Source organism: Convolutriloba macropyga, chromosome 14, assembly GCF_964194025.1.
Source record: "Convolutriloba macropyga chromosome 14, txConMacr16.3, whole genome shotgun sequence".
Classification (NCBI taxonomy): domain Eukaryota; kingdom Metazoa; phylum Xenacoelomorpha; order Acoela; family Convolutidae; genus Convolutriloba; species Convolutriloba macropyga.
Window position 1 is genome coordinate 14,237,413 of NC_134481.1, and position 21,373 is coordinate 14,258,785.

Below are 21,373 nucleotides of genomic sequence, written 5' to 3' on the forward strand. Positions count from 1 at the left end.
AAGTTTTGGCAAGCCTTTATTGATTTTATTAACGTGTTGTTATTGGACCTATGACTTAAGATTGCCTAGTTTTAGTTAAAACCAAACAGAGTTCAGAACAGTGCATTTTTTTGAAGTAGTATGCAATACAACTGTTTAGGTTTTTCAATTTGAGGAGACTCGAAAAACTCTATATTGGTGAAAAACTGAAGCGATCTGCTGAAGTCCCCCCGGGGTTTGTACACCTATTGCCCAACAAATAAAAAAATGTTGTGAGCTTCTCTAACGGGCAATATGAATGTTTTGATGGTCTCTCTCTAACTGCTGAAAACAGCGTAAAATGGACCATTGTACCATTTTGAATGCTGGACCAAACTTGTATTCCTAATCTAGTCAAAACCATACTATTGACAATAATAACAAGAGTTATATTCTAGAACTGATAACTTTTCATTAACAAAAACGAAAAGGGTTTTCAAGCGATGGCAGATTTTCAGTTTCACGATAGATGCAGCACCTGCCCAAAGAACAAAATAAACAATCTGACAATAGAGATTTTCGGACAATACTTGGTGTACATAGAAAACCATGATGAAAAAGTAACAGAAATTTAATATCGCAATGTTCAATTCATTGGCCCAAAGGCTTTAATTAGATCAACTAGCCGACAGAAGCCGACACAAACCGCAATCGTATCTAATTTGAGAGCTTGACGGAGGCTTGAACAGGACGAATTCAGATCTCCGAGTTGGAGATAGAAAGATTACCATAGAACAGGCGGTAGAGAGATAGGTCTGTCGCCATTGCTTCTACTAGATCCGCACAGCATTTGCGACATAGGATACAACGGGGCTTAATTGACATTAAAGCGTGATGAAACCCTCTTGATGATGCTCATTCGATAGAAACAATTTAACTGCTGGTTGACTGCTATCAAAACTAATAGGAGTGAGATCATAGTCAGCTTCAACCAAGGCTTATATATATATATATATATATATATATATATATATATATATATAATAATAATAATAATAATAATAATAAATTATTCATTTTCTGTTATCGAGCAACACAAAAGAAGTTTATTTTACTGTGCACAAAATATATGTACAATGAAGTTCAACAGAAAAAGAGCACACCATTAGATCATCAGTTGATCCGTTTTCAGGTGCCTCACAATATAGGAATATCAAAGAACTGTTAATTAAGAACGAAAAGAAAATTAATATATTAATTGAACTAAATCATGGTTGGCTAAAACAAAAAAAAAATTTTAAAAAAATATAAATAAACCGATAATTGAGTGCAGGGGGCTACAATTAGACGTACTCAAAAAAAATAACTTGAGAAGTCTTGGTTGTCAATTATGTAATTTCTTAAAAACATATGGCAAAAATATTTTATTTTTTGATTTGTCATTTTTAAAACCGTATTTACAAAGGAAGGTCCCAGAAAAACCAACAAATTGAACATTTTTTAGACCTTAAACCTCAATCGGTTTGTCACATTTTTTCGATCACCGCAATCAAGACACATTGTTGTTTTTCTTCTTTTTTTTTACTCTGTTTAATTCGTTATCATTCAAGTAAGATTTGACGTGACTAACAACACATTCGTTTCTTAGCATTTTTATTAACAGTTTAAGTACTTCGTACAAGTGTAGTTCTTTTGCTAAAAACAGTTTAAATTTTCTCCTTAGATCACTCACTGAGTTGAACTTTCTTTTATTGAAAATTATCCTTATGAGTTTTTTAATTTTGAGTCTATCAATGAAATATCTGACAAAACAGAATTTCCATAAATCAGTATACCATATTGCACTACCGGCTGAACATAACTTTTAAAAACTTGAATCATTTGACTTTTACTAAGAAATTTTCTCAGTCTAAAGAACAGTCCAATGAACTTTATTAATTTTTGGTTAACCACATCAATATGATTTTTGAAAGACAATTTATTATCTATTGTTATTCCAAGATAACGTATTGAGTCAACGTTTTCAATTCTCTCTTTATCGATGTTAATCTGTTCTTTTTTGGAGTAAGTTTTAATTTTCCCAAAAAACATTGATTTTGTTTTTTCAGTATTGATTGTCAATTTATTATTAGTTAACCACCGATTACATTTTTGTAATTGAGTTTTGTGTTTCATCACAACCTCTTCGGCGGTGGCTGAAGTTTCAATAACTGTGTCATCTGCAAAAAGTATGATATTAGATTCAAGATTAGTTAAATTGTCAACATCTTGCGTATTGCTCAAATCATTCACGTATATTATGAAAAGCAGAGGACCGAGAACCGATCCCTGGGGAACTCAATATCAACAAAAGCAGTACTTCTGCAATTTGAACAAACTGAGAGCGGTTAGTTAGGTATGATTTAAGTATATTGAAAACATGACCTCTCAAACCAATATTACAACATTTGTCTAATAGTATTGTATGGTCTACCGTATCAAAAGCTTTTTTGAGATCCAGGAATGTGCAAACAGACATTACGGATTTCTCAGATAATTTTGGTCGCAAGAGTTCAATCAGAAACAAAACAGCGTCAACTGTACTTCTTTTGGCCCTGAAACCAAACTGGGAGCCTAAGAGCAGATTAAATTTCACTAAAAAAGAGATAATTCTTCCCTGAAGCAATTTCTCGAAGATCTTTGCTATCGTTGGTAATAAGGAAATAGGCCTAAAATTTGATGGTATACTCTTATCTCCAGATTTGTGAAGTGGGAAAACTTTTGCAATTTTAAGACAATCAGGGAACAAGCCAAGTTTGAAACATTTTTTGAACCATTTTGAGAGAAAAGGACTCAGGACATTAGAAAATTTCTTGATGCAGTAGTAATTGAGGTCATAACAGTCCTCAATGTACTTATTCGGAGCATTATTAATGATATCAAAAACTTCCTTGTCTGTAATATCGGCAAGAAACATAGATTGTTCTGCTTTATCGGTTGATTTTAGAAACAATTTCGTTGATAAATGTGCGTTCATTTTCCTTCCGATTGATGTAAAAAAATCATTTAAATGGTTGACTTCATCTTGAGATGGTATTTTTCCACGATTTACAATTTTTTTGCCTGTTATGTCACCATAAACTTTAAAAAAGTTTCGGTTTGTGTTTGCTGCACCTTTTTCAATTTGATTTTGATAAAAAGTCTTCATTTTGTTTTTTATCAAAGTTTTTACCTTCCTGCACTGTTGTTTGTATTCGTTATTGGCCGATATTGATTGAGCTTTGAGTGCATTCTTCCACAACCTTTTTTCCTTTGCGGCAGCGTTTTTGACTTCGTTGTCAATCCAGATGTTTTGCACATGTTTTCTTGTTGTCTTAGGTAAATAGTGATCTAATACCTCTTGCACAGTTCTTTGTGAACATTTGAATTTATCATTAATTTCTTTTTCGGTAGAATCAATTTGTTTTAATCGCTGCCACAGAACGAAACTAATTTTTTCCTGAAGATGAGGATTTTCAAGTTTTGCCCAATTTCTCGATTGAAAAAAATTATTTTCTGTTTCTAAAATGGTTTTATTCTTCAATTTAAGTAAAAGTGAATAGTGATCAGTTATTTTTGTTCTTTGGCTGGTAACCTCTGATTCAAAATTTGTAAAGAACAGGTCAATATAAGAACTTGAATTTCTTGTTTCGCGTGTAATGAGGTTCTCACTTACCAATTTTAGGTCAAATGTTTGGGTCAATTCCCTTAAATATGATTGTTTGTTCCCTTTAGATAGAAAATTTACATTAAAGCCACAGCACAGCACATGCAGGCTTTGCGGATCGCTAATATGTTGTTCCAAGTAGGTACTAAGAACGTCAAAAGTAGCAATCGTGGTGGCATTAGGTGTTATATAAACACAAGTCATTGATAACTTTTTTGTTCCAATACTGAAGTAAACACTAACCGCTTGTATATTATTCAGGTTTAGAGACCCGCGTATTTTAACATTAAATTTATTTTGTACAAAAATTGCAACACCTCCACCTCTTTTTTCCCTATTCCTTGTAACCAGTTCATCATAACCATCTATGTGAAAAATATTTGTTGAGAACTTATCTTTAAGCCATGTCTCTGTTAGGCAGATTGCTATAGGTTTTTCTTTCAGAGACGCAATTTCCAAAGTGAGTTCATCAAAGTTTTTTGTTAGTGAACGTATGTTCTGTAGCATGATAACCTGCTTGGTTTCGCCCAGTAACATTTTGTCTATGACGACCATGAGAGAATAGTTCAACTACACAATCTGAGCAATCAACTTTGACTAATGAAATCATTAGCAATTTGAGATTCAAAAAAATAATAAAAAAAATGTATTTGAAAAAAAAAATAAAAAAAAAGTTCATGTTTTGTTTTCAAGCATTTTGAAAAATTTGAAGCAAAGAATGTTAAAATTTAACTTAGAGGACGTCCAGTGACATTTTTTCCTTCTTTTTTTTCATTTTTTTTAAAAAAAATTGCACTCCTTTATGTAAGAATGACTTTGATCACTGGGTGAAAGTTTGTTTATTTTAGGTGCTATCTTTAATATGCAGTATAAATAATAATGTTCCTCGGAAATCACTGAACTTTTTTTCATCTCAATACTCTTGTTTCAGAATAGATGACTGCGGAAATCACAGTCAGCTTGAAACTTGCTCGCGGAAATCACGAGCAGAGTATCAAAATGAATTTTTTTCTTTCTTTATTTTTTTTTCTTGTTTATGTTATACTTCTTCCCCCATTTTGTTTCTTCATGAAGCAATGTTTCAAAAAAAAACAACAAAAGCTTAAGAAGGAACGATTCACCAAATATAGTGCATTTCCCCCTATTATTTTGTTGGCAGGAAACAGCTCTCAGTTATTCCCAATACATCAACAAAGTATAACATTTGTTTTAACAATGATTTTAACAAGTTAGCAAGTAAATACGAAACAAAAAAAATAATTGAGTTCATGTTCAAATATCAGTTATAATCTAGTCTTGCGCCAGACCGTTTCTTTTTAGTTTTGCGATTGTTTGTTTTGTTTCTTTGCAGCAGGGCAAAATTCGTCTTCGTCGTCACAATTGTTTCTTTTTCGTTTGATAACGTTAAGATTATCTAACTCGTCAATTTCCGTAACTCTGACAAATTCGTTTTTTCCTCTACCATTGCCTACTAACACTGAAACAACGCAGTTGTTTGTGCTGGTTATTAAGTCGCGTCGTTTAGCTTTGGCATTGATAGCTGCCTCGCATTCCGGTCCGGTAAGGGCTCGTTCAAATAGATATTTTTGCTATTTGTTTGATTTTTTTTGTTTCTCAGTGCTCTGCGTTTTTTTGTAGATCATTGTTTTGTCCTCATATATAATTTTTTAAAAATATATATATATATATATATATATATAGAAGCAATAAATAAATTTATATATATATATATATATATAAAAAATTTATAGAACTGTTTTCAATTATGCATATATATATATATATGAACATATGTTTATATACATATATATATATATATATATATATATATATATAAATATATATGTATATATAATTATGTTTATATATATATATATATATATATATATATATATATATATATATATATATATAATTGTATGCGTAACAATAGACACCGTAGCCTGAACCTAAGAATCGGCCCGACAATGCAACATCTTACGAAGCCGGTCAGTTTCTTGATAAATAAACGTTGGCGCTCAACTTTTTGAACAACAATTTTTCTTATTTACGTTTTCATTGCAAAACGTTTTTTACGTTTTTAGATAGCAGAACATTGCGCTATCTGCATAGATTTTGAAAGAAGGGATCTTAAGTTTTAATAGAATCCTAGATAAAACCTGCGTGTTTGAGATTGCAGCATTTTTTTTGAGGAATTTCACAACATTACAGCGAGTGAACATTGTAGATCTGTTCTGCTTTTTTGTTGTCATTATGTTCTCTTGCGCACAGCTCAAATCAGTTAAACAAATTTTGAACAAATGTTAACAACAACAAACAAGTAGATAACGAAAAACACTTCTGATGTCTTATCAATGTTTACGATTTACCAAGGCAGCATTTTTTTTCTGCTTTTACTGAAATGCCCTGCATTTCAAATTTTTTCCATTATAGATATTTGGAATTAAATAAGTTCGATTTTAGATGTCTAAATATTTCTCGTCTAAAATCGGTTTTGTGCATCTATGCTAAGCCCCGAAGTGGAAAAAAGTCTGCCTTTTTTCAAACATCATCTGAATGAAGTTCTCTTAAAAGTTTCTTAGTTTCTTCTAAAACTTGATCTTCTAAAATTATAATGAAAGTTTTATTTTCTTACGTTCTGTTATTAAATTGATTAATTTTGTTGCTTGAAAACCATAAATTAAAAAAATCTTGATTGCGTTCACAAAAGAGCCTTTTCTACCGGATAGTCTACTTTTTTGTTTATTTCTGGCTTCGCGTGATTTATTGCATATTATTCGTTCATTAATTTTTTAGTTTTTTTGGTTTCCTGAAAAAAGAGAACATCTCCATCTAAATATCTAAATTAATGCTTCAACAAGCTCTCCATTAGTTAGTTCCCTCATTTTTATATGCTTATAATTTTGTGCCGGTTATATTTGGCGATCAGCATTTTTGAAGTTAAGCTTGTGTAGCATGTGTCATGCTTTGCAAAAGTTTAGTATCTTGCATCCACGCAGTTTCTACTGGCAAGTAACAACAATGCAACCTAAACAAAATTTTAAATTTTTAGCATAAATAGGCAATCAAAAATGTTGATGAAATAGATTTATAAGTTAATGATTTAAAGATCAGATAAAATAGTCCCTTTCCAGTAAACTGTTCTTTCTATTACTTCAATTAACTTCTTATTGGCCACAGTTTCTTTAATAATTTTTGTTGCTGATGTTCTCTAAAAACCTATTCTTTTCAAGACACGCACTTACTACTGACATTTCTTTTCTTGTCAAAAAGGTTCTGGTGAGAAAAAGTGCAAAAAGAACAACTTATTTTATTGAAATAAATTAAACATTCTCTGTATAAAAAACATTATGAAATCGCATCTTTTTTTGAAATACGGAAAAAAACAGCAAGCAAAACGTAAAAGAATTAAAATATAAAATATTATCCGTTTTAGCAGTTTCACTTTGTACCCCTCGAAAGAAACATTGGCTGCTTCAGAAGTTCAGGAGAACAATGAACCTCAAATCGTGATTTGAATTGTTGTACTAGAAAATAGTATTTCTGAGTGGTGAAGTCTAACCAGCTGGTTAAAAAGATGGACCAGCTGCACTTTTTCAAAAAAAGAATTGAACAAAAGTGCTCGGGTAAACCAAGAATTATACTGACAAACCTTGTATATAGGTGGCCCAAATAATTTGGCCTTATATTCTGGCAGAGGAAAAACTTTGAGCTGTTTCATAAACTGAAAGAAAAAGAAATTATATCATCATGGTTAGTAAAAATTTCATCTATCAGGGGGCTGAGTATTTTTTTTATTAATAAATTTATCACACTGATAATCGCAATGAACGCTAGTTGAGTTTTAAAACTGCAAAGACCAATGCAATTATTGTAAAAGTTGAGCACCGCAAGTATGTTTTGAACCCGGTCATCTTTTCATATCCGGCGAGATCGTTGTTTATTCTGTGTATGAACAGGTAGGTTGTTTCCTCAATCATTGGGGGATAGAGATGTCCCCCTGCGTATGTGCATAGAACGACAGTTGCACCAGATAGGCATCTGGGGTACTGCATGCACTGGAAGTTGTTCACAGTGTCAAACGGAGTTTCCCATCTAAACACATTTTATTATTGGTCGCAAAAAATCTAGAACAACATGTAAGCGCCGTTTGAACAAGTGTCAGCGCAAAACAACGCAAAAAATCTGTAAGCTTGGCGGTGAATGCGTTGCATTTAAGTATGATTTACACTAAAGTCAAAAATTTATGCTGACTGCGTATGGGCATAGTTTTCCCTAAAAAGTTTGCCAGTTTCTATTACTTTACTTTATTTATTTACTTTAAAAATGAGCAACTGTCTCCTGAATGCCAGGCGCAATAAATGAATGCAACAAATGGCCCATTAGAAGAGAACTTGACCGCAAATAATTGGTTATAATCTTGCAGTATGACCTTCTATCTTGCAAAGGATTGCAACATAACCTATTTTCAAGTATCTTGCATGCTCCTTCAGACAAAAGTGGAAACCAAGTGATTCGCGCTTGCAAACTGTAAAAAAAAAAGTCTGCGCAAATTGAAATCACAACACGGATTCTTTCTGCAAATTTTAACAAAATTTGACGTGAAAAAGGAACTTTAATCCTAATATCCTGCCTTTTTTTAATACTGAATGGTCAATATGAATATCGAACAATTAAAATCATCATTTGAGAACGTGTAAGTCCAATATGAAGATAGAACAATTGTTTTTTTCAAAAGTTCGGTCTCTTTACCGTACCAAGTGAATAAAAAAAATTGGTTTTATTTACTTTTTGTCTTGATGATGGTGCAACTGGACAAAAAAGAGGTAGAACGAGCCATTACAAGTATCAGTTGAAAACTGTTAATAAAAGTTTGCAACATTAGTCGAGCATACTTTTGTATTTTATGCCGTTATTTGTAAAACTAACCGCATTATTCATGAATGACAGCGATAGACTAGTACCCTCAATGTATTATGAGTCAGAGCTGATTTTAGCAGTAAAAAGTATGCTGATTTCTCGTGTTGCAATATGAAACAGTAGTGATTATTTACCTATGATACCTGTGATGTTGTTGATGAGTACTGTTTTACAATTTGATTCATCAATATTCACTGCTCATTTACATCGCATGATACCAGTTTTTCTTAGTTTTTCTAGTAACTATGGATGTAGTCTTGACGTTCTGGATCAAATATTTTGGTCAATATTTGCCTGAAAAGTGCTGTTTTAGAAAAAAATTGCCAAAAACTTCCCTTTAAAATGGACAATGAGAATGCTGATTTAGCGCTGAAAAATGTTCAGCCTTAATTTAGTTTCAAAAGTGCTATTTTTTTGCAAGAATGCGGCACTGAATGTTCTGTCTTGCAGTGGTAATTTACCACTTAAAACATTCACGTGCACATTTTAAAATGCCGAAAGTCTGCAGTGCCAGAAGCTAAAATGCCAGAAGTTCCTACTTAGCCAGAAGTTGACTTCCGTTGACTTTCGTCATTTCAAAACGTGCGCGTTTTGTGTTTTAAGCACAGTTACGTGACTCTACAGAAGTCAATTCGAAATTCTGACTTAATATCTCGAACCGCTTCGCGATTCTCGACAAACGCCAGAAGATCTCAGTGAATTTAAGCAGAGTCACTTAACCATTACTTAGCATTTTTGTCACTGATAATACAGCGCCTTTTTGCATGTTATTCAGCACTAACTAATCCGGCTAATCCCTTCTCTGGTTTAGAACAAATCAGCGCTGTTCTGCGACTTACACAATTCTATGCAGACTGCAACTCTGTACACGAGCGTACTCTTCAATGACGTCACTGACAGGTGTAAACGTGTAATTCTGTATATTTAGGGTTCCATCAAACGGGACCCACTTGTCTTTAAGTCCATGGATGTGCAGAAGGTGTTTGCCCACAATTTTCGGGTTCGAAAAGTCGAGAAACCCTTGCAAAGGGGATCCATACACAGCAATGAATGCCTGGAAGTGATCCGGGTACCTCGATATGATTTCATACGTCATCAATCCTCCATTGCTTAGTCCAGATGCAAATACCCTGGATATGTCCACGCAAAGGCTGGAAAAAGCCCAGTCTAGAATTTTCTGTACAAAAAGAGTGTCGTTGTGACATGATGCGAATCCGCATTGGTTGCATTGCTTGAGCTCCTGAAAATAACAAATAATAATAATAATTTTGAATCACACACCTTACCTCTCGGCTATCACGCCACAACATAACAACTTATCAACCCGGGTCATATTCATTATCAAACCGAGGATTTAATTGCGCTGAAAAAAATATAAACTGCTTGACAATTGCGCTGAAAGGTTGCAAAAATGAATAATTTTAACGCAAAAATTTTACAGCTTTTAACGGTGGATGCTTAAAAATTTGGAAATTTTTTTGAAACTAAAAAATCCTAATGTCTGTCTAATGCTTATGTGTGTCATTTTCGGGTGTCATTTTTGGGAGTCGATATGTCAATGAAACTCGGTAACAAAATTTAAAGTCATTGTTAAATAATCGACAGCTTTTATTTAAAAAATCTGCCATAGAGATATAGATACCTTGCAACTTTGAAATCCACACTGATTAAGACCTTCTGGCATATAGCAGCTTGTGGCTAAGTTTTGGGATGACCCCACAGCATTCCAGCCCCGAAGACTTTTCTCGTGGGTCCCATTTGGATAATAAAAATCGGAAATGCCCTCAGGGTAGATCATTATTACGTCCTGTTGGCGACCTATAACAACGCTGGAATTGAAACGGAACCATCACATTCAAACTGTACCACAACCAAATGATTTCCATTGATATAGATTACATATAATCATTATATGTGAAGTGTTTAACATACTGGGGGAACACAAACGGAAACGATTCCAACAAATATATACATGCCCATCAAGTTGTATTCGTATTTCCTGGCGACATCTAGAGCGTTTCCCTGGTATCCATGGAAATAAATCATCAGACTCTTTGGCCCTGTTGATGAAGTCGAGTGCAGTTCGCCGTTGGTACCTGCAACAATCAATTAAATCCTATTTGAATTTATGCCTCTTAAGTAATAAAGTTGACCGCATTTGCGATTCAGCCCGCAATTTAGGTTCAGCCGAACTTATCAAGTATACATTGACGTTTTATTTCTACACATTTTCTTGGCCTTAACTTTCCAAAAAGCTGTTTTTCAGTGCTGACAAAGTTGTAGTTAACCACATCTTATGAAAAACTCATAAATAGTTTTGCAGACTTCTGCAAGCTAGAGCAAACCCGATTATGCTATGTGAAAAATGCGTTTTTTGAGTGAACAAAATAGAGAAAAAAATACTGAGTTATGGAGTTTTGCAAGCGCAATAAAAAGCGCTTTTGAACTAATTATAGAACGTAATTTCTCAAAATGAGAGAATAACAAAAATGATATTTATTTTAGCGTAGAATTTAGAGATTTACAGGAGAAACCTGATTATTAGATCGAGACGGTGGTTTGATGAATTAATACCCTTTATCAGTGCGAGAAAGTCAAGCTACAGAACTAATCTTAGCACCGTTGTCAGCAGCTTGTTTCAGACCATAAACTGACTTATTTAGTCGACAAACTACTTTGACTCCATCTGAATCATGTTTTACAAACTCTTGTGGCTTTTCCAGATACACTTCTTCCTCTATGAAAAGTGCATCAAAACCATCTTGACATTAAATTTGTTCATCACATGGAGTTGCTTCGCTGACAGTTGAAGTAGAATCCTGAAAGTCTCTCCTTACAGGTAGGCGCAAAAGTCTCAAAGTAGTCCAGACCTTCCACATATTTGAAGCACTTCGCTACATAGCGTGTTTTGTATTTGTAGATTCAACCAATAGGTCCCAATTTCTTTTTGTAGACCCACTTGCCTGGTATGACGTCCCCTGTCTTTGGGTGGTCTCACTAAGCTGCAAGACTTGTTGTCTTGGAGTGCCTTGACCTGGTCCTTCATTGCCCATTGCCACTGGTGCAAATCTTCACCATTCTTGGCTTCGTAGACTGTTTTGGGTTCCACATATTCACCTTCAGTCACAGCAAGATGGATCCTGGCTTCTCCAAAAGAATGCAGAATATTCCTTGTTCGTGTTCCTCGTTTAGGCTCTGATTGAACGGTCACAAAGTAGTCGAGCTACGCCAGGAACCCGTCGAGGTTTGTCATTATGTGATCTGTACAACCACTGTCCACTAACATACCTGTTGTCTTCCACTGGGTAAGAGCTTCCCAGTATTTTTCGTCTAGTTTAGCCAAAGTTGGACCCATTATCGCAGACTCATGCTTGCCTCCATTTCTCTTTCTCCTGCATGTTTTGTCTAGGTGAATTTTCTCACGACATTTGCTGCATTGTGCTGTCTCGTACCTCCTGCAATCTTTAGTAAAGTGTTCAGTGATCCCACACGCAAAACAATTTCTTCTCGTGAGTCCATTCTTGAAATCACGCTTCACTGCCAGTTCACTGAATTTTCCTGTATAACAAAACTTTCATACCTCATTAGCAGAACGTTGAGTACGAAAGAAAGCGTTGAAGAGGGTCTTTGAGACTATTTCCCCTGCTTGTTGTAGCCTTGTGAGCAACTCCTGTCCTCTAATGAAGAAGCTGTCCAAAATCTCAGAAACCCTAAGCTACAGTCGAGCAAGCTGGTTATCGAAGTCACCACTATCGGCGTCTCCACACTCCAAAACCTCTCTTGCAAAAGCTTTTGAGCATTTGCTTCAATTCCGACGCCGTTGTATTCCACACAATAATGTCTCCTCAGCATGAGAGTTTTTGCATCTAGAGTAAGTACCAGATGGCACTACACCTTGTTTTTTTTCTCCTTGATGTCTGCAACTTCCTTCTCATATGCATGCTTAAGCACCTTGTTGTTCTTCTTCTTATCTTTACTTGCCCAATTTGCTAGTGGTGCAGGCTCATTGGAAAGCTCCTCTGCCCATGTAGGGATTTTTAGAATCCCTTCATCTGCATCATCGACAAAAACCTCGTGCTCCAATTTCGAAAGTCCTGTACTTTCCTGTGTAGGTCAGCAGCTTGACTGTCTGTAAATCCATCGTAGCTTCAGCGGGCCAAAACAAATGTGAAAACACGAGGTACTAATCAAAGAAGGACTATGACTGTCAGAAACAAGTTAGTTTTGTTTTAGAAATGAGTTTTATTACTTAAAAAAACGCTGGGCCCATAACCTGCTCAATTATGAACTTTTGCAGGCGGATTGAAAAACGTTTTTAAACTGAGTAAAGAAAAATCGATTTATCAAAACGAGATAATAACAAAATGATATCTTACAGTATAATTTAGAGACTTACAGGAGAGATCTGATTATAAGATTTAGATGGCAATTTGATTTCGGGGATGAAAAGAAGATCAAAAATCAAAAGTATATATATCCAGTATCAGTGCGAGAGATTCAAGATAGAAAACTAATGTTAGCACCATGATTTAAAGTGGGGTTCGCAATTGTTACCCAATATGGTTTGCCTCGGCAAATTTCCTGGAGATCAGACGCAGGGGATACCATAAATAGTAGATAATTACTGTTTTCTGGGAATTCCTTCACATTTCCGGTGGTATCCTAATCATTCAAAACATGCTGGGAAGATTTTACAACAAATAATAGATCTCTCTAGTAAATCCCTAGCTAAATCACTCTAATGAAAGTTATCTAGATTCAGCAGTTTAAACCGTCTATTGATTCTAAACTCCATCAAATGATGATTTACTCTTGTCTCAGTAGCCTGGTAAGATAAAGTTTCTTTCTAATAATTCTAACTAATTTCTGGACTAGAGTTTGATCAAATGTTTAATATGGTCTTGAACAAGCTAGAAAAAGCCCAATTGAGTTATGTGAAAAATATTGAGTTAAGAGATAGAGAAAAAATGTTCCTTGTCCTATGATGTAACTAAAGCTTGATTGATTTCCTCTTTGGCTTTGGGTCGAGCAAAAGTTTTGACAAAATTTATGGTGAAGTTGAAATGGGAGATTCTGTTCATTTCGTTTTTGCCAAGAAAAATTATGTTGTAGATAACTGTCATATGTTGGATAACTGTCAGAAAAAAACAGTCTTCGAAAATAGAGCAAAAAATTTGATTGGAAAAAATTTAAAAGCACATTAAATGATTTCAAAAAATTGGTCTTGTTTTTGTTGAGTTTTTTCAAAATTTTCAAATGAAGATAACTACATATGTATTACTTGGCAGCGAATTTCAATAAGTTTTGCGTTTTTTAGAATCGAGTGATAAAAACGTGTCCACGATTTTAATACCACTTTAGACTGTAGATTTACGCAAAACACGGAAATCACGAGTATTCATGTAACCCAATTCCACCATCTTGAGCAGGTAATAAGCCTGAAATGTTATTTCCCAAATCCTATTATTAACTAATTGAGACCAGATTCAAAGACTCAATTGTTTTTGTGAGCAGTGCTATGTGTCAATGCAAACCGGTTTATTGTCCTACTAAGAGTGTGGAAAAAAGGGATTTATTGCGTCCAAATTTTAGAAGGAAATAGAAGAAAACTGTTACCAGCTCTGCACTTTTCCCAAAAACACGCGTTGTTAAAAATGAGAGCAGGTGTATCGATTTTTGAGGCAAATTTCAACTAAATTAGCTGAGTGTCAATCGTTTTTGCGCAAGAGTACAACTGTAACTTAAAACATGGGCCTTGGAGAAGCCCGACAAAATCGATTTTGTATACTCAATTTGGAGGACAATGGTCACTTAATGCGTTTCCAATTGCATTGTCCAAAAAATTGAGTATTTGAAAACTTTTTGAGACACGCTGTTTGGTTTTTAGAAATTACAGTCGCAAATCAAGAAAGTTTTCTTTTTACATGTTGAAAATTATTTGCGCACTGATGTCTACACCCAGTATTTTTGACTGCAACAGATAATCATTAGTTTGAAACTCCTTAATGTAAACCGCTTTGACTTAATTAGTACTGGCAAATAATTTGTGAAAAAAAACATTTTGAAACAAACTCAGTTGCTACAAAACAATAATATCACGTCTGGCACAGCTTCGAACAGCTTTTTTTCGTTATTTCATCATACAGTGGCATAATATTATACAACAATAATTAAATTTTTCAAGTTTATTTACTTGACTCAAGATTAGAGGTGCCTTCGATTGTTATTCAAAAGGTTGTTATTATGTTCAATAAAAATCAAACAGTTTTTTTATTTCCAAAAAAAAAACATTTTTTCTTTGGGTTTAGTTACAGTTTAACTGACGTTAACTATATACTGGTCAAAACTAAAGCCTATTGTCAGAACTTTGCTGACATTTTCTCGCAAAGACATATAGTTTTGGCTACGCGCTGTAAAAAGTTTATAATCGCTTGGAAATATCTTTCATGTGCTTATTCAAAAAACAAGTCATCCAAAAGACAAAAAACAACGGGAAACAATAACGCACATCTAGCAATAACTGACCTAATTTTTTTCTTTGCTTTACAGATTTTTGTTGGTTTATTAGAAAAAAATTTCAAAAAACTCCTTCTAACTTACTCTGAGGTTTTCATTAAATTTTGTTCCATTTTGTGTTGCACCTCAGAGTTGCACTTTTATCAGACGTAAGCTAGTAATGTCTGTTATTTGCCTTGGTATTGTCTGTATTGTCTGTATTGATGCTATAAACCTGTTTCTGACAAAAAACACACAAAATATAATATCTTGTAATAAATTGGAAGAAAAACATGAAAACATTATAATCAGACAAAAAAAAGCTCTTGCTTCAACATTTTGCAACAGAATTCTACTTCTATTTTTCTTTTCAATTTATTAGCGTCAATTGTCAATTTGAACAATCGTCTTTTTTGTCATTTTTTTCCATTATAGCTCAGAAATTATTTTGAAGGTGTGCAAAAATGATGAATTTCGGAGAACTTATTTCCATGTTTTCATATAAACGAAATTAACCAAGTCCTGCCTAACAGTTACAGAGGTTATTCCAAACTTTTCGGCTGCCCGATATGAGTGCCGAGCGCCAGTTTCTCATAACTGCCCTCAAAAACTATCGGTGAGTATCGTTGGCCAATTTTCAACTGTTTTGGTCAACATGTTTTCCCTTTTGTTTTAGGAGTTGAAGAAAAAATGTATCCCAAATTTTCTACAATCGCAATAATCACACATCAACTAAACAAGATTGTTCCATTCTTAGACAGAAAGAGCACTAATACCGTCGATAGATATGTTCTACAGTACAAATCGGGACCATGAAAAAAATAAATAAACGTAGAAATAAGCAAATAATAACTTCAACTTTTTGTTTTTCATTAAAACCTATTTGTTGCCTCCTCATTGTTTGGCGATTAACGAGTTGCGCCCTCAATAATTGCATCGCTTTTAGTCGTCAAAGATGCTAAAAAGCCCCTTCCTGTACTGAGGACCATATCTGGCAAGGGTCTTCCAACAGTTCAGATATAGACGCCTATCATGCGAGGCCCTGTCGGAATAAAACGCCAATCTTGCAAGGGTCTTGCGACATCGACTGATCTTAAAAGATTCCTGCATTTTCAGCGTCTGTCATGCAAGATCTTACAAGAATCTTAAAAGATGGTGCTGCACAGCTTTTCCCTCCGCAATAGACTACTGGGACCCACATCAAGTTCAATTTTTATGATAGACGCAAAAAACTGAACCTGGAACTCTGACGTAAAACTGTCTCTCTGTGACGTCACTGAGTCTGGGATCATCAATATTTACTGTCTTAAGTGTCAACTCATCTGTTCTCATTCCATCGGGCAGTTGGCTATACGCACAGCCGATTGATGACCTGGCCGAATTCGGGGAATCATAATTGTTGGTTGAAGGCAGCGAAAAGACCAGTTCTTTCAATGTAATGAAATTTAACAAAATAGATAACAAATTAGTCATTAGTGTTGATAATTGCCGTCCTGACATATCCATAATAACTAAAAAAAATTAACTAAGTTATAACGAGAGATAAATTTATCTTTGAAGCTGTATAAGAGAATCAATTACTATTTTCGGTTCTTCAAAGGGAATTTGTTAGCTTATTTTTAAATCTAATTTTGAGTCAAAATAATGTCTCGGTGCATTCGGATTCTGCAAAATAGCAACTTTTCAAGTCGTTGTTTAAGAGAGAATTAAAGTAAGTTTCAAATTAGGAAGTTTTGCACGTATAACGGTTATTTAAAAGAGTGGAAAAAATGTTGATATTTTGCAAAATGGTACTTTTGTTTTCAGCAGCGCTAATATACTAAAGAAAAAAAATACTTTTTAAAAGATAAAAAGCTTAGAAAGAATGATGATGAAAACTCAAGGCGGTGGCTTAGCAAAGGAGGTATTGAAAAACAGAATAAAGTTCATTTTTGAAGAGAAGAGCGTCATTTACTTTTTGCATTTGTTTCCGTTCCTTCAACTACGTAAGTGGTGCTAATTGAAGTGAAAACGAGGGCGTGGTTTCAGCTTTCAGTTTTAATTTCTAACAAAACCTGATTCTTTTTTATCTGAATGAGAATAATAATACTTTAATACGCTTTGCGGAAACTTGAATAAAAGCGTGCAAATAAACGGCCGAATGAAGGTTTCAAGCCTAAAGCAAAAACTATTTCCTGTCCTTCAGAAGTGTTTGAAAAGCCGAAATTGATATTGGACGATAATTTTTTTCCTTCAAAGTATAGTACAGGTATTTAATTTACACTTAATAAAGTTAGTGCAAACTTTAACTTTACCAAAAACTTAGTTCATCTTAACTGTCAAGGTAAATTTTTTTGAGCTTTATTTAGTACGCATAATCATTTTATTCAAAACCTTTACGCGAATGGATGACGTAATTTGGAGTTATTAACGCAGGCACCTGATCACGTTCATCTCAATAACCCGAATTCCATTTCCTGCGTCTCCGGATTGTTTTCCCCATAATCCCAAAGAAAAACAAATAATGTCAAATTAAAAACGAATACAAATTTAATATTTTTCTCACCTGGCCACGGGAGTTGACGACCAAATTGTTCCAATTAACGTAAAAACTAAACAAGTAACTTCATTCTTAACTGTTGAAGCAAATTTCTTGTTTGAACGAATGTGAAAAACGGGAACCCGGGCCAGGAAGTACAAATTCGCTCCATTCTGTTCATAAAATTTGAACTGCTAACTTGACCCGTTGTTGCCTTCAGGAAATAACCCAATTTAACCAAAACTCAGCGCAGTTTTTGTTTTGTAGCGGTAGTTCATCGGAAGTTTATGTCCGTGTTTTCAAGATCTTGCAACATACTTGGTCACAATAATTATCTTGGTACAAAAAAATTTATTGATTTGAATAAATTTTATATATTTGAAAAAAATTAATCTCTTCTGTAAACTGTTTTTTAAATTTAAATTAGTTCAGATTTCAAAAAACTCCGGACTTTCGTCCAATTGAGTTTTCGAATCTTTGCGAGGTCTATTTTTCGACAACATTAACAGAACTAGCAAGAAGGGAAGTTGAAGCTTAGTTTCAGTTATGTTTTGGTTTTTCCCCTTTTTGCCCCATTAGCGGGCGGGCTGGTAATCCATATTACGTAACAATGAATTCACATTAAGGGTGCATAGATTTCAAACCGAAGTGCGATATAAAATCTAATGCAAATATATAATCAGTTATTAAATCGACTCCATTATTTGAAGAAATTTAGTTGGTGTGACCAACGTGACTTCTGCAAAACAATTATTGAGTTTAGTTTGCAAAATAGCTATTAATCTCGTGTGTGTGTGTTTGTCACTGTGTTTGAACTTTTAAGATTTAAGTCTAGATTGAAGTTTAATTCGATGGCAATAATAGACAAATCAACGAGAAAGGAAGTCATTTTTATGGTATTATAATATTTAGGCCCAATTGTTTGCAAGAATATATCTTTAACCTTGATTGCTGTAGGTAATCACTGCCGAAAAAGTTAACCAAGACGACTCGCTAGACACAGTGCGTATCAAAAAAAGTTCCAACAGACGTCTCAAATCTGTCAGAAGCTTTTTATGCTTAGTTAAAAAAGATCTTTTGACTGTTCGAAGCTCAGATTGATGCATTTTTCCGCAACAACCTTGAACACGACCTTTTTTTATTTTGCAAAAATCAAAATTCCAGAACACTATTATTAAAATAATTTTACCAGACGAAAAACCATTTGCATTGTCAGTTAGTTTGCAATGAACAAGTGATTTTTGTAGAGTATTAAAATTCAAAGAAGACCTATTCAAAATTTATAGTTAATGAAAAAAAATGAAATCATTAAATGAAGTGGAATATTTTGTAAAGTTACTTTTTTTAGCAAGAAGTTAAATTTTATTTATTTTTACTTCAATTGTTCTATATTCCAAAGATTTTGGACTTGGCACCTTAAAGCGAACAAAACGATTTTCTTTTTTTCAAGGTTACGAAAAGAAAAACTATATTTTTATTTCAATAGTTGAAAAAATAAAGACTTTTTCTATCAATTAACTCAATCCGATCGATTGGTCAATGCTGTTTTTCTGTTTCAATGAACATTGAATCAATTGGTAAAAATTTCAAAAGTCAACCAAGCATCAGATGAGAAGACGGTCGCAGTGTTGCAAAACATTTTCATTTAGTTTTTCTCTATTGATTTTTTCTACAAAGTTGCTACAATGTTTCTACGATGTTGCTACAGAGTTTTATATGTCATCAATAGCATGGAAATAACACTGCTACCTCAAATAGAAATTATAACATGCAGTACATGTTTCGGGAAAAGGTTTTGCAGCCACGAGGAAAAATTTTTATCTACTTCACTAGATCAAATTTCTTAAAAAATTTTTTTTTCTGAATTAATAACCTTGAATAGAGTTTAGTCGGGTATGCAAATAATTGAGTTGCGATCTCGTAAGTGTTCAACAGGACATAGCGAGCATCAGACTAGTTTAATGACCTAAACTCAAAGAGAATGAAAAAGAAAAACATTTTTTACTCGTTATTTCATTGCCCAAAGTCGTTTCTACACTCCTTGTAAGGGTTTTGAATAACGCTCACGGAAAAAATTTATTAAATTCGGCCAAAAAGCAGACCGTACAAATTAGGACGCACTCTTATATGAAATTAGGTGATTTTATAGATGTTTACAACAAATTTTGTAATATTTTGTAACATTTTACAACAGACTTTTCTAACAAACAAATTCTTGAGTTTTAATGATTTTAGAAAAATAAAATTCAATGGTTCATATTGTAATGGCAGCAAAACTATCAGACAGCTTTAGCCAAGACGAAAGGTTCAATTAAAAAGGGTGTTCAATCTTCAGGAATATTCAACACAAAATTACAAAATGGACCGTTTTAGTTTTTCTCAAAGAGTCTGATTGTCTTTTGTTCCGCTCTCAAGTATTAAACATATATATGCAACTCTCTAAAATATCAGTTCAATCAAGTTTCAATTGACAGTTGGGACCAGGGCTTAGCGTAAGTCCCCGCGGAAACTGGCAAATGTTTTTACTTAAATTTCTTGGAGCCATGTTAGTAACCAAAACTAAATTAGCACTTTCAACTTTTGTCCCCGTTGTTTCATCCAAGCTAGAAGATACATAACGAATTAATTCAAGACGACAACTACAGTGTACTATACTTTTCAGATAATTGCTTTAGAGTTCAATTTAAAGAAAAAACGAAGAAAAAATTACCTTTCCTTTTCCATTTTTAAATTTTTGGCATTCTTTTCTTAAGAATTTTTTATTCATTTTTCATTTTTAGTCACCCAAAAATTTGTTGAAATACCAACTTTAAAATGAAAAAGGATTATAAAATTAAGAGAAGTCCTGGAAAATTATTTAAAAGCCCCTGATTTGTTTGTTTGAATACATGTCTTTCATTAAGGTATAAAAAATTCTATTTTCCGCTATAAAAAATTTGGAGTTGAGCTAACAAATTATGGGGAAAAACGTCACTGTAAGTTTTTTGACGTACATCCGGATTGAGACGGAAAACAAAGAAGAAGACACAGACTTTATTACAAGTTTTGCAATTGCGAAAAGTGTTTCTTTGAGTGTGCAATTTCATTTAGAACTTAATAATGTAAATAAATCAGTATGTAAATCAACGGCTTTCTATCATACAAACCAGGACAAATATTGATTTCTCAAATGAATTTTTGTTAGATAATGCACTCTGGCCCGATTAACAAGATTTTTCAGTTCCTTCCACAACTTTTGATTTTGCTTCTTTGACCGTTGCCGTATTCATTGTATTCTGTCGTTTAAGCAATAAATCAATTTTTTGCTTCCAGTGAAAACATGTAGTAAGGTAAGCACAAATTGGTCTCAAATGAAATTCTTGGGTTATTTAAATCAAAACGTCATTGTAACGTAAACTAATTTTTGAAATAATCTTAATTCGGTAATTGACGCTAAGACTCTAAGAGACCTCTCCTCAAGGAAAAAAATTTTTTAAAAGAACTTTACTTACTGAAAAAATAATGTAAAAAGGAAAAAATTTATTCCTAAATTCCTAAATTACCTTTTCTGTGGAGCGTAAATTATCAGTTCCTTCACAAAGAAATGACGGAAGGAGTCAACCCCGGTTAAGGAACGTATCAAAAACCTCAAGAAACAAGGAAAGAAACTTTACAAAATTTAGCACATTTGTATCTTTTTTTCCTCAGAAAAACTGCCCATTATTGCAAAATACCAAATTTTGCCTTATAAAAATTATAAATGTGCAAAATAGATTAAAATTTTCAGATATTTCAGATGCATAAATTTTCAGATATTT

General features: G+C 33.6%; 2 protein-coding genes across 2 annotated transcripts in view; one reads left to right on the plus strand and one right to left on the minus strand.

Moving 5' to 3' along the window:
- Nucleotides 1-21,373, plus strand: part of LOC142353366 (kinesin-II 95 kDa subunit-like) — a 437,531-nt gene that overhangs the window by 359,572 nt on the left and 56,586 nt on the right. The gene's annotated exons all lie outside the window — the stretch shown is intronic.
- Nucleotides 7,178-18,555, minus strand: LOC142352783 (uncharacterized). The gene is made up of 6 exons (XM_075404889.1): nt 18,520-18,555; nt 16,297-16,569; nt 10,540-10,659; nt 10,206-10,381; nt 9,403-9,803; nt 7,178-7,738 (listed from the first exon to the last, which is right to left on the minus strand). Exons 2-6 carry the CDS (start codon nt 16,562-16,564, stop codon nt 7,477-7,479), a joined length of 1,227 nt encoding a protein of 408 aa, XP_075261004.1. The 5' UTR covers nt 16,565-16,569; nt 18,520-18,555; the 3' UTR covers nt 7,178-7,476.